This window comes from Corythoichthys intestinalis, chromosome 16 (assembly GCF_030265065.1).
Source record: "Corythoichthys intestinalis isolate RoL2023-P3 chromosome 16, ASM3026506v1, whole genome shotgun sequence".
NCBI classification, from domain to species: Eukaryota; Metazoa; Chordata; class Actinopteri; order Syngnathiformes; family Syngnathidae; genus Corythoichthys; species Corythoichthys intestinalis.
Window position 1 is genome coordinate 40,431,098 of NC_080410.1, and position 13,495 is coordinate 40,444,592.

A 13,495-nucleotide genomic window follows, 5' to 3' on the forward strand; every position below is an offset into this window, starting at 1 on the left:
ATATTGGTGTGTTAAGCAGGGGCACAGGGTTAATTCGGCCAGAATGCGGTCGTTATTAAATTATTATTTCTGTGCGGCCCGGTAGCAAATGCGCACCGGAACCGGTCCGCGGCCCGGCAGATGAGGACCCCTGGACTAGAGTGTAGTTTTGAGCATGGACTACAGCTTTGAAGTTAACGGTTTCACTCGCTCATTGACAGACCCCCCACCCCATTTTTTTCTCCTCGGATCTACGTGATTTAGAAGAACGACCCATTTTGATTTCAAAACGGCGAAATTTTGCCGAGAGCTGGCAAGTTTGCATGCCTGTATGTACAACAATTTGGCAAACACAGATGATGAGAAATTAGTGTATTAATCCGGCGTTTAGCCCTCCCTGTCATTATAGCGCCCTAGCGTCCCCAGCTGGAGGATGACGTCGGCAGGGTCACGATTTCATCTGATTCAGAATTCAGCCCATTGAGGGGGAAGATTCAGAGCGAGGAAAATTGCGATAGAGAGCACCAAAATGTAATTGTTTTAATCTCTCTACTCCAGTACTTCTCAAATAGTGGGGCGCGCCCCCGCAGCATGTGACCTCGGGGAACATACTTTTTTTGCCGTACTAGAATAAAGTGTACTCGCACATCCACTCAGTGGGGGGCAGTGGCGCTCTCTCTTTTCAGAGTGTGTGCAGTATTTTTGAACCAAGCAAGAGCACACAGCAAAGCGATATGGAGAGATGTGTGCTTCTTTCCAGCCGGGCTCACGCGACCCACTGCCTTTTCTGGTTCTCACGTGTCAACCCGAGAAGTGCCATTTTCGGCTTGGGATTATCACGGTGATCGCCCTCAATTCCGGTTCTACCCCGGCCGCCGAGATCGGCTGTTTTCAGGCCGTTTGGCTTTGACTTTTAATACAGTAGGAGACCACTCTGTTTACTGTGTCTAAAAATGATTGTAGCGGAGTGCCAAATCAATTAAAGGAATTAGACCCCAATCTCATTGATAAGACACTTGATTGTTTTTCAGCGAAAACGTGCCGAATATTGCCAACAATCGTCCCGCTTTGTCAGTGTTACATCAGTAAACTGGTGAGCACTGTTAGCATGCTCAGTGCAAAAAAACCCCACACCATTGCAAAAATTGCAAATGAGGTACTACTGCGAGCAGCAAAAATAAAAACCGTCCGTCTGTCCAATGACACTGTCTTTTATCTTCTATTCAGTTTTGTTTTTTCGGTGAAATTTTTGGCATAGGCTATTGTCCTCATGAGTTAATAATAAATTAGGGCTGTCAAAATTATCGCGTTAACGCGCGGTAATTAATTTTTTAAATTAATCACGTTAAAATATTTGACGCAATTAACGCACATGTCCCGCTCAGACAGTAGTCTGCCTTTTGGTAAGTGTTACAGCAAGGCTTTTTGTGCTGTCTAACAGCGAACTCTTGTGGTCGCTTTGCGACATGGTTTATTGTTGTCTTGCCAGTTCAATATGGCTGCAGGACGTCTCGGGCTGACGCCTACGTTGTAATGTTTTGCTTATATGATCCTTGGACAAGATTTGTCCGTAAGTATGGTTGTTGTAAATAATGCACATATTATGTTAGTAAGGGAAATGTTATATTTTTTGTAAGAGACGCTTTTCGTTTATGTTTTGTGAATCTGTATAGCGTGCTAAGCTAACATTGTTGCTAATGCAATGCTTGTGTACTTTTTTTTTTGTAGTTTTACGACGGTCTAAAGAGGACAATGGTTTTAGGCCATTTTATTAATAAATCAGATGAAAAAAGTCTGATTATTATGGCGTCGTTCACTAGCTGTCTAGCTTTGGAAAAAGTAGACGCTTCGGAGTGAGGACAGCATAGACAGATTTAAATGACAGTAGAGTGAAATGCCCACTACAGTCCTTATGTACCGTATGTTGAATGTATATATCCATCTTGTGTCTTATCTTTCCATTCCAACAATTTATTTTACAGAATATATATATAATTCACAGAAAAATATGGCATATTTTATAAATGGTTAGAATTGCGATTAATTGCGATTAATTACGATTAATTAATTTGTAAGCTGTAATTAACTCGATTAAAAATTTTAATCGTTTGACAGCCCTATAATAAATTGAAATTGATTAGCAACATGAGTTAATGTTGCTTTTTTTTCAGGCAAATTAGTGCGCTTCAAGTCTTTCCTGTTAACCCTTTAACACCGAACGTGTCGGCAGCGACGCGTTTACGCATATCGTCTTTGAAGCTTCGTCACGCTGTATTTATATCACCCACGTGCCGCTGGTTGGTCTCGTTTGAAAGTGTGGAAGTTGATGTCCACACCAGTTTTTATTTGAAGTCAATCGGCCAAGAAAAACGGGAGATAATGTCATTTGAGTTTTATAGTTTTATTGCACTCATAAATATGCATTAAAACGCTGCATGGACCATGTATCCATCTCCATATTTCCATCATTTCTTGTCCTTTTTCAAAACCGAAAGCAGCACAAAAGACTACATATCCCAAGAGCCGTTGTGATGTCAAGAAGGACGAACCGAATGTGATGATTTTTAATAAATTTTCGAGCGAGGCGCCAACTATGCAAGAGATTCATGCGAAGCAAGCAACGGCCGGTTGGTTTGCGCGAGCGACTTTGAAACGTGCAGAACATCATTAACTCAAGGAAGAAGATGAGCCGTATTTGTCGTTGTTTTCTTGGGATGAGTCGGCGTCTCGGCGAGTAGAAGTGACAGCAGCGCGCAAACGGCGAAAGAGTAGGCTGTGTGACGTTGTGTGTGACGCAGCTCCGTGACCTGTTCAAGAAGAAGCTTTATTGAGTGCGCAAAAAAAAAAAAAAGCTTTATTGGGTCGCATGCCTGAAAATTTTGAATTGAACTGAACTGCTTGTCAATATTTTTTAAAATACTTTTTTTCAATGTTAATATAGTTTTTCTTCACTATAATCTTTTCAATTTTTATGTAGATGTGTGTTGGAGAAGCTTGATTGCGTGTACATATATACTTTTGATAAGGTGATGGGTACAACACCTAACTTCACAAAGAGATATCCTCCAAACCCTTTTTGTGTTAGATGATATTTTTTTTTCCTCACTATTTTGCACAGTATATAACCTGTTTTGACCATAGTATGTGTAAAGGCCAAAAACGCCTATGACCATACCTGCTGTTTGTGTTGAATTGTCAAACATAAAATTATTCAATCTTATTTTTTTCTATTGAATGTTTATCCTAACAAGTTGAATAAATATTATCAAGCTTCAAAACGGTTGGTCAAGCATGTTTGGTTGTCAGTGGGACATCAACATTACACATTTTGAGAAAAGATTTTGGGATTTTTTTTGTCTTTTTGGGTCCAAAATGTGGATTATAATTGATCAGTGAAGATAACAACAGTTTAGACATGAAGTTCAAGGTGTCCTGAAAAAAGGGACCCAACTTGGCCATTGTAAACAATTTTTTCTTTGAAATATAAAGGCAACATCAAATGCATGCAAATTCGGCCAAAATCGGTTTAGGTGTTAAAGGGTTAAACAAATCAATGTTAATAAAGTTATATTTTATTATAAGTTGATCTAGTATGTTACTTTTTTCTTTAATAGAAAAAAAATGACACAATTTTAGGCAGAGGTGTACTTATAATTGTAATTTAATAGCCAAATGATACTTTTTACTGTGGCGGCAGAGATTTTGGGGGGGGGGGGGGGCGCGAAAAATTTACGTCTTTCAAAGGGGGGCGTAACAGAAAATAATTGAGAAGCACTGCTGTACTCCAATATTTTTATAGGATATTCTTTTTATGTAAGTATTTTTCCCCAATTGCTAAATGAATGGTATGGTCACTAGCTTCACTATTCGAGCTCTGAACTATTTTCTCCACCAGAGGGCAGTCCTGCTCTTTGGACGAATAACGCTTCATTTATTTAATGTTATTTTTGTCTCTCGTCGGAATTCAAGTATTATTATTATTATTTTTTTTCATATTTCTTTGGTTTAATCTGGTTATGTAATGAGTTATTGTACAGTATCATTATAGCAATGGTCCATATAGATAACTTTGCGCTCAGAAAAAAATACCATTGTTTAAAAAATAAAAAAGAAATCTTAATCAGGTACTCATAATGTTACCCATTACTTAAGTATTCTTTTCACCAAATATTTTTTTACTTGCACTTGAGTACATTATCTTGGAAGACTACGTTTACCTTTACGTGAGTCATATTATTTTGAAGTAACGCTACTTTTGCTTGAGTAAATTTTTTGGCTACTCTACCCACCTCTGCTTATTGTCCCTCACAGTATCTTATTTTATACTTAATTTTGTTAATATAACTGTTGCTTGGTGAAATGTTTATTTGATTATAATGTTCACTTTTGTTTCGCGATGCATGCTTTTATTTTGGCGCAGGTAGTGTAGAGCAGGTAGAACTTCCGCTCGCGACTAAGAGCGCATCTTGCTTCCACGAAAAAGTCACTCAGCCTAGGGGAAATATTACAGCTTCGCTCGCTGTCTAGCTAGGACAGCACAATGACGTATAATACATGTTTTTGGATAGTTATTTTGAGATTTAGGGGGTGTTTAGGTAAAGGGTTTATTCCCACTTACGTGGAAATTCGGGTTACGTCGCCAGCGTAGGAAAGGAAGTTGTTCGTAACCCGGGGACTATCTGTACTGCAAAGGTTAAGTATTTTCAGGCTGGGTTACTGTAAATCATAGATCAAATTTGATCCACAATAGAAAAAAATATGGGCAGATTTCTAACACAATAATAGGGCTAAAGAACCCATAATGTTCTGAACAGTTATGGAATAGTTGTACTTGAGTGAATACTTGAAACTTGCCAATCAGGAAAGGTCTACTGAGCATATAGAAAATGGATAGATTTATTACTATAAAATAAAAGCAGAGTATAGATTTCTAGCCCTTAAAGTATAGATGCTGCTTTCTTTCGGCTGCCTTTCGCATTAAAGTGAGCTTCAAGACTTCTCAATCTGAAGTATTTTTTTCTCCACATGTCATATTAACGTCAACTGTACGTCTGAAGCCTTTAGATCAACTTAAAAAAAATCTTCTAAAGAGCCTTTCGTCCTCGCCGCGTCTCCCCCACATCCTATCAGAGCTATTCATTTCAGTGCTCTCCAAATAGGCTCGTGCTCTTTTCTCTCTGCTGCAGCCCCTTTTGTGATGTGTGCACATTGTATTCACCTGCCCACTGACATGATCAGCACTCAACGCTGACTCACACGCACGACGCGCCGTTGACAACGGGCGTCGTCGTTAGAGGCTGCGGGGGAGTAGATAGGCCATGAGGACAAAAGACGCCGGGGCATGTGATCCTCACGCCGGCCGGACATGAAAATGAAAAAAAAAAAAAAAGTTGTTCAGACTGTCAGTGATGTTAACCAGGCTTGCCATCTCAGTTCTAGTTCTAGCTTTAATGGGCTACTTTCCAAAAAACTCACGGGAGTATACAAATTGTATTACCACATTACGTCCACTCATTGGCTACCATTGCTGATGGCAATTTGGCGGTAAATGTCCAATAGATTTTGAGTGGTAGAGGCTGAAACATGATTATTCAATGCCTGTCCTCTGAGTTTAAGCTAACTGGAACTGGATGTCTATCATTGTCGATGGCAGGCAATTAGTAAACAATCAAGATTCACCCAAAAAATGGTTTCTGTTTGAATCAGGGTTTCATCCAGTGCGTTAAACGCCTAGCAGGCCGCCAGGCTTTTCTTTAAATATTCACTACATATTATGTAGCAATCCTGGTCTTTCAATGAGGGGGAAGCTCAAACTGTGTCTACCTGTGAGTGCTTTGTAATGGTGGAAGGGCTCAGTGGCATCCGCTGCTCGGTAGGGAAAGAAAATAGAGTACCAGAAGTCAAGTCTCCAAACACAAGCATCCTATAGTAATGAATTAACAAAAAACAAAAAAACACCAAAAATATAAGCTCAATTTTTTGCTAGTTGTTTTTAACAAAGCAAGTGTCGCCAACATGGTTATCAAAGTCCTCGGTTCAACTCAGAACAACAGATTGAAAATTGAAAAATGCCTCCCATGGATGGTAAAATACGACAAGATCACTGATTTGCTCATTTCGCTGTCAATCCAAAAGGGATTCAGCCTCAGACAGATCATCCAATCATCATGCACAGACGCCAGCGTCACCAGCGAGCTAGTGACCTCAGATTGACCTATCAAGGAATCATTAATATGTCAAACACTATAACGGCACGAACAACATTTTTGCAGCACAAATTCTCACAAACGTAGCACAAATGACTGACATAGGTTTTATTTTAAATTTACAATATGGATCTTTAATGCATAATCTTCAATGCTAACAGGTACTGCCTGATGTGAACAAAGAAACATCTCAATTAAAAGGACTGCATATTTTACTATTTAGCTTGACTGAACACAGTTTAAGTTACTAAGTAAATTCCCTTTCAGACATATGTTGAACTTATTTTGATTTAAATGGGTAGCCTTTATATCTGAATAGGGTGACCATATTCTGATTTCCAAAAAAGAGGACACTCGGCCCGGCCTAGAGATACTTGAATTTTACTCGAAGTTCACTCAAAGATGCCTATATCACTTTAATATGTTTAAAGTGTGCCTCCTCCGTATGGACAGAAAAATTCAGTTTTATTAAAAAAGGAATTGTCATATAGTATATATTATATACTATATGGAAATAAGTTTTTACTGAACAGGTTTTATTCTTACTAAAACATAATCAAACAATAAAAATACAAAAAAACAAACAAAAAACAAACAAACAAACAAACAAAAAAACAATAAAATGACAACAACAACAAAAATCATGCAGACCCATGGAAATATAGTACAGTCAATACAGACACACAGTAGGCTATGTGCCACATAAACATTTTTATAAATTACTATCACAACAATTGTGATTGAGAAATTGTTATTCCCACTCAATTTTTGTTCTCATTCAATGTTCTAGATTGCACGCAAACAATAACAAAAATAAACTGACAAGCTATTGCATGTTTCCAAACACAGCAGTTCAAAACTACTTTTCCCAGAATGGCTTAGCTCACTGATAGCTACCCTATTAGCGAGTACCGGGAGACGAGGCAAAATCAAACTTTGCTATAAAAGTTTACAATCATCGTCAGCGCAACGATGCGACACCAAACGGGATTTTAAAGATCACGCCAGTACAAAGCTCCGCCAGAAGTCAACAGTTGCCATTATATATGTTTTTATCGTAAAAAAACTCTTAACAACTGAGCAGGCACTCCTAGTTAGAATATAATACTAGCATTCAACCAAATACACGAACGCAGAACAATTAATACAAGACTAATAAAATGTGTACAACTCTTTGTACACGTATAACCCTATATAAAACAGAAGACACATGAGCAACATTAACAGAAGATAAACTTACAGAAAGGTGTACAGAGCACTATAAACGTCTCTTAGAAGTACTCCTTATTGTAGTCTGTAACTGCCTGTTCTCTTGCCAAACCGTCAACCCAGTAGATAGCGGTAATGCCCCATAATACAAGGGGTTAACTGTACTCTTCTCCCGCACCTAGTAGTAGGAGCCACGTCAACGCAGGCAAGCGCTGCCCCCCAGCGGCCGGAGGGATACTCTTCAAATTGTTCCCATGAAAAATCATAAAAACCGGACATTTTCATGAATTTATGTAACGGGTACACGCAGGTCTGTTGTGGAGCGTGGAAACCTCCCTGCCGATTCCTTCATGTAAGGACGCTAACGGCTGCGCCGTTGGCTCGAGCTTTGTTGGCGCAGTGGTTACCGTCCTTGCCTGCTGAGTGGAAGTGTCGTGGCGCGTGGGTTCGCGTCCCGGCCTGGTCAGAAGTCAGAGCGGAACGCGGGGTGGCGCTGACACACCGGTTACATTTATAAAAACCGGCCGGATGACGAGGACTCGACGTGAAAGGTGTACATGTCCAGGCAAAAGAGGACACCCTATATCTGAAAGCAATTTCAAAGGTCGACCGACATGGACATTAAACGGGTCGCACCCTAGTATAATGTCCAGGCGTCAGGGGCGCTGGAAGTGACTCACCTCAGACGGTGCTAAGGATCTTTTTTAGTTTTTCGCCATTCAAATTTGTCCTGCTTGCGCGTTTTCTGCTTAAAAGGCATGCACAGTGGCAGTGCACACACATGCTAGATAATTTACGTACTACTACAAGGCTACTACAAAGACAGCATTCTATTTCACCTACAGTGTGTGTTAGAGTTTTTGTATTTGAAATAAAAGTGCCCGTGTAATATAACGTAAATCCCTATAGCCAGACACCGCAATGACACATGAACATATTTGAAAGCTAAAAGGTCACAGGTGAAATGCACACGAATAACCAACGGCTGAAGTTCTACATCAACACCAAATAATAATATAGCTACAATGCAAGTCTTACATATTTGAAGTCACTTAAGATAGATTTCCTTTTTGACCTCCATGGTCTAAATCTGCAGTTAACTTTTCCTCGCTGAGCACTATTCGAGAACTATCGTTGTAATCAACGTCATTTTCGACCTCGAATTGAATTTTAGAAATTTTCACTGTTTTTGTAAAAAAACAAAAAAAACCCATATATATTAACGCCTCCTTTGTCAACAGTTGGATGTTCATCAATCGACAGTTAGAGAAGTTGTCTACAAATGGAAAGAGTTTGGCACTGTTGCTTCTCTCCCAATGAGTGGCCGTCCACCAAAGGTGACGCCAAAAGTTCAGCACAGAATACTCAAAGAGGTAAAAAAAGAACTATAGAGTGTCTGCAAAGACTTATAGAAATCACTGGTAGTCCAGTGTATCTCTGTGCACACATCAACTATAGGTAAAACAATGGCCAAGAATGGTGTTCATGGGAGGACTCCACGGAGGAAGCTACTGCTGTCTAAAAAAAAAAACATTAATGCTCGTTTAATGTTCCCAAAAAGGCACTTGAACACTCCACAGAAGTTTTGGCAAAATATTTTGTGGACTGATGAAACCAAAGTTGAATTGTCTGGGAGAAACAAACATCATGTGTGGAGGAAAAATGGAACAGCTCACCAACATCAAAACCTCATCCCCACCGTGAAGCATGGTTGAGAGATTGTCATGATTTGGGGCTGTTTTGCTACTTCAGGGCCTGAACAACCTGCAATCATTAATGGAAGAATGAATTTAAAAGTTGGCCGTGATGTTTTGCAGGAAAACCTGAGCCCGTCTGTCAGAAAGTTGAAGCTAAAAAGAGGATGGATGCTGCAACAACACAATGATCCAAAACACCGAAGTAAATCCACTTCAGAATGGTTTCAGAAGAACAAAATACACGTTCTGGAAAGGCCAAGTCAAAGTCCAGACTTGAACCCCATTGAGATGCCTAAACACAGCGATTCATGCCAGACATCCCTGGAATCTGACTGAACTACAGCAGTTTTGTAGAGAAGAATGGGCCAAGATCAGGCCTGATCAGTTTGCCAGACTGATCTGCAGCTACAGGAAGCATCTAAATGAAGTTTTTGCTGCCAAGGGGGGGGGGGGGGGGGGCACAAAATATTAAATGTGATTGTTCACTTAATTATTCCCCCCCCCTGTCATTGTTTGCATACTATCCTCATTAAAACATGAAAACCTATAAATGTTTGGATGGTTTTACTTAAAGCAGACACTGTTTTTTCATCTGTGTGATTTTGACAAAGATCAGATCACATTTGGTGATTTTAAGCAGAAATGTGAGAAATTCCAAAAGCTTCAGATACTTTTTCATTCTATTCTATTCTATTCTATTCTATTCTATTCTATTCTATTCTATTCTATTCTATTCTATTCTATTCTATTCTATTCTATTCTATTCTATTCTATTCTATTCTATTCACAGGTAAATCCCCAGTAACATTACACAGGAATTTAGCAAGATATATAAGTTAGGTAATGTACTTGATGAATTAAGCATTAAGAGTTGCAAATGTAGCCTTTTTCAATCAACGGCACATTTTTGACATTCATGGGGATGCAGGAAGGGTCAGTAAGGTAGGTTTGCTGATGGTTGTATTTTATTTTTTTTACATTTTTTTAATGGTGTTATGTGCTGTGTAAAGTACTTTAGTGTCGCTATGGCTGTTGCGAAAACACCATATAAATAAATTTGCGTTGAATTGAATTCTATCGTTTCACTTTCTCCTTTCTAGTCAATCAAAGCACTACGGCGCTCAGTGAGTTCGTCCTTGGGTTGAGCAGCAGGCAGCTCGGAGGTGAAAGCCCTTCGTCATTGCGCCTCGTTTCTTGTGCTGCCGCCTCCCGCTTATGGCTTAAGTGTCATTACCAAATGGTGATAATAAACAAGTGTATGTATGTTCTTAATTGGCATTCATACCTGCACGTTGTGCTTGCACAAGCCTGGAGTAGACCACATCAGCTGACTCAATCAGCGTTCTGCTGGTTTGGATCATCTAGCGGACAAAGACGATAGACAGTTAGATATATTTTTGTGACGTCGTATTAGCATTTTTTTCCATTATACTTTTCGATGAAGCCCCACAGTGGACAAGGGGTTAGCTCATCTGCTTCACAGTTGCGCAGGTGAATCCGGTTTCCTCCCACGTTACTCATTTTATACGGTGGCCGAAAGGTGTCAGGCGAAATGCAAAGTCCAAACACTTTGCAAATAGAAAAAGCACGAACCCCTATTGCAAACGCTTTGCAAAAGAAAAAAAACACGAATGCAAACACGATTGCAAATTGGCAAAAGCACGAACCCCAATTGCCACAACGCGGCAGCAAATGGCTCGCAGCACGGATGCAAACTGCCACGACACAATCCCCAAATCCTAAAGCCCGATTGCAAATGTATCATTAATATAATATAATAATAATATTAATTTCGAGTGATGACGTCCTTCTAAGCCCCCAATTTACTGCAAAATGGTTCCGAAGTGGTGCCATTCGTTTATGCTACGTTCGTGCTAGCCGTTAGGACACCACTCTGTTATGTTATGTTAATGGAGCGTACAACTCTCCCCCTCTGTTATGTTATTTTAATGAAGCGTACCAACTCAAATATTTTATCCAAAAGTGATGCAGAAAAATTAATTCACGCGTTCGTTACATCGAGATTGCATTACTCTAACTCCCTACTTGCAGTTTGTCCTAAAAGTTCTCTAAAAGGTCTTCAGCTTGTCCAAAACACAGCAGCAAGACTTTTAACAGGAACCAATAGAAGAGAGCACATCACCCCTGTGCTCCAGGCCCTTCCCTGGCTTCCAGTCGAGTTTAGAATTAAATTTAAAATCCTCCTTCTTACATTTAAGACCATTAATGGGTTGGGGCCATCTTATCTCACCGATGCTCTGGTTCCATACCGCCCCAACAGAACACTCCGCTCTCAGAATGCAGGTCTACTGGTAGTTCCCAGGGTTTCTAAAAGTACTGTTGGAGCTAGAGCCTTTAGCCACCAAGCCCCTGTTTTATGGAATCAGCTTCCAGCTAATATTAAAGAAGCCGAGATAGTCTGCACATTTAAGATTAGATTAAAAACGTTCCTATTCAACATAGCTTATGGTCAGGCTAGTTGAAGTCGGAGTAGACTCAAAGTTTAGTCTAAGCTGCACTAGAAGCTATAAAGCTGAGGGAAGTACCGCCACTGAGTTCTATCTCCTTTTTCTCACTCTACCTACCACTTATCTTACTTTATTTCTATTTTCCAATGTTAATATCTAGTTTGTAGTCTCTTCATCACTAGTCACCCGGTGTCCCCTTTCCCCCCTCCCCTCTGGGGAGGGGCTATTTTTCAGCTGCAGCCTCCTGACTGTCCGGACCCCAGACTGGATGGACGTCCTCGTTGCTACCCCCGTCTCATCTGGCTAGATGGACCTCTTCTTGTTCCTTTACTCCACTGCATCTTTACGGACTGTAACTTCGCCTGCTAATTCCCATTAGCAGTCCTGGGGCTTCCTGTCTATCCGTCCTGGGAGTAGATCTCTCCTGACTGTGGTACTCCCCAAGGTTTCTCATTTTCTCCCCAAGACTCTGGAGTTTTTGGAGTTTTTCCTTGCCGACATGGAGGGTCTAAGGATGGGGGATACCCAGGACTTGAATTTATTTATTCATCTTTGTTGCTTCATTTGCTGTTTCTGATTGTGTATCATATATCCTTTGCAAAGCCCTTTTAGACAACGTTATTGTGATCCAGGGCTATACAAATAAAATTGAATTGAATTGAACTCTCTGAATAACAGATGGGTGTCCTAACAACTAGCACAAACGTAGCACAAACAAATGGCACCAATCCAGAACCATTTTGCAGTAAATGAGGAGCTTAGAGGGACGTCATCACTCGAAATTAATATCTCAAGCCCCCCAATTTACTGCAAAATGGACCCGAATTTTTTTGTGCTCTGTTCGTGCTAGTTGTGAGGACACCCCTCTGTTATTGAGAGAGTTGGTACGCTCCATTAGCTGGGGTAGCTAAGCTAAGAAAAAAGCTACAAGTGACGTCCCCACTCGAAATTAAAATCTCAATAAAAGCATCATACTGTATCTACAAAACCGTTGCAGCACAAACGATTAACATCATTTTTATAAATATGCATCTGATGGGGGGGGGGGGGGGACTTTACGGAGGTCCGTAGAGATGGTCACAAAGCACATATAGCAAAGTGTCGTCTTTTTTTATTATTATTATTATTATTATTTTTTTTTTTTTTTGACTTCTGGGTCATCGTCTTTGCAATTGTCTTGCAAGCCTTTTGCAGTCGTGCTGCGAGCCATTTGCTGTCGTGTTGTGGCAATTGGCGTTCGTGCTTTTGCCAGTTTGCAATCGTGCTTTAGGAATTGGATCGTGTTGTGGCAGTTTGCATTCGAGCTTTTTTTTCTTTTGCAAAGCGTTTGCAATGGCGTACCGCACGCAGGCTATTTTTAGACCGTGACATCGCATTGTAAAGCGGAAGTAAAGCCGAAGTGGGACATTATAGACCCGCCCTCGCATAGACACGACGTAATTTATGCTACTTTTATCCGGTAATCTTTCAAAAACGAACATACCGATCACGCATTGCTTTTTTGGAACTTGTAGAAATGACTGTAGACATTACGACACATGAAGGATGTTTTCTTCATACTTTTCCGGAAACCAAAAACTCGGGAGGAAAAAATGTGAAAACCGAATCAACTTGCGCGGACTTTTAACAACAGCTCGGTGAATCCATTCACATTTCATATTTAGTAAACATTATCTTGGGTTGGCATGTTCTTTCAGAGGACAAAGAGGTAAGCCATTTTTATATTTTTAACTTATTTTTTTAGCGTAACGTTATGCCGTACTGCTTCTGTCTGACAATGAATGACCTGAAAAGAATTACAATGGTATCTGACTGCCACTGTTACCGTGTGTATATATATATATATATATATATATATATATATATATATATATATATATATATATATATACATAAATAAACAACTTTAGTAAGGGGGAAGTGTAAATAAATTATA

General features: G+C 39.9%; 1 protein-coding gene across 1 annotated transcript in view; it reads right to left on the minus strand.

Moving 5' to 3' along the window:
- plcl5 (phospholipase C like 5) overlaps positions 1–13,495 on the minus strand; it is a 197,626-nt gene that overhangs the window by 41,326 nt on the left and 142,805 nt on the right. The window contains exon 4 of the mRNA XM_057818015.1: positions 10,377–10,452. Within this exon, the coding sequence (XP_057673998.1) occupies positions 10,377–10,452 (76 nt within the window). The remainder of the gene's footprint in view (positions 1–10,376; positions 10,453–13,495) is intronic.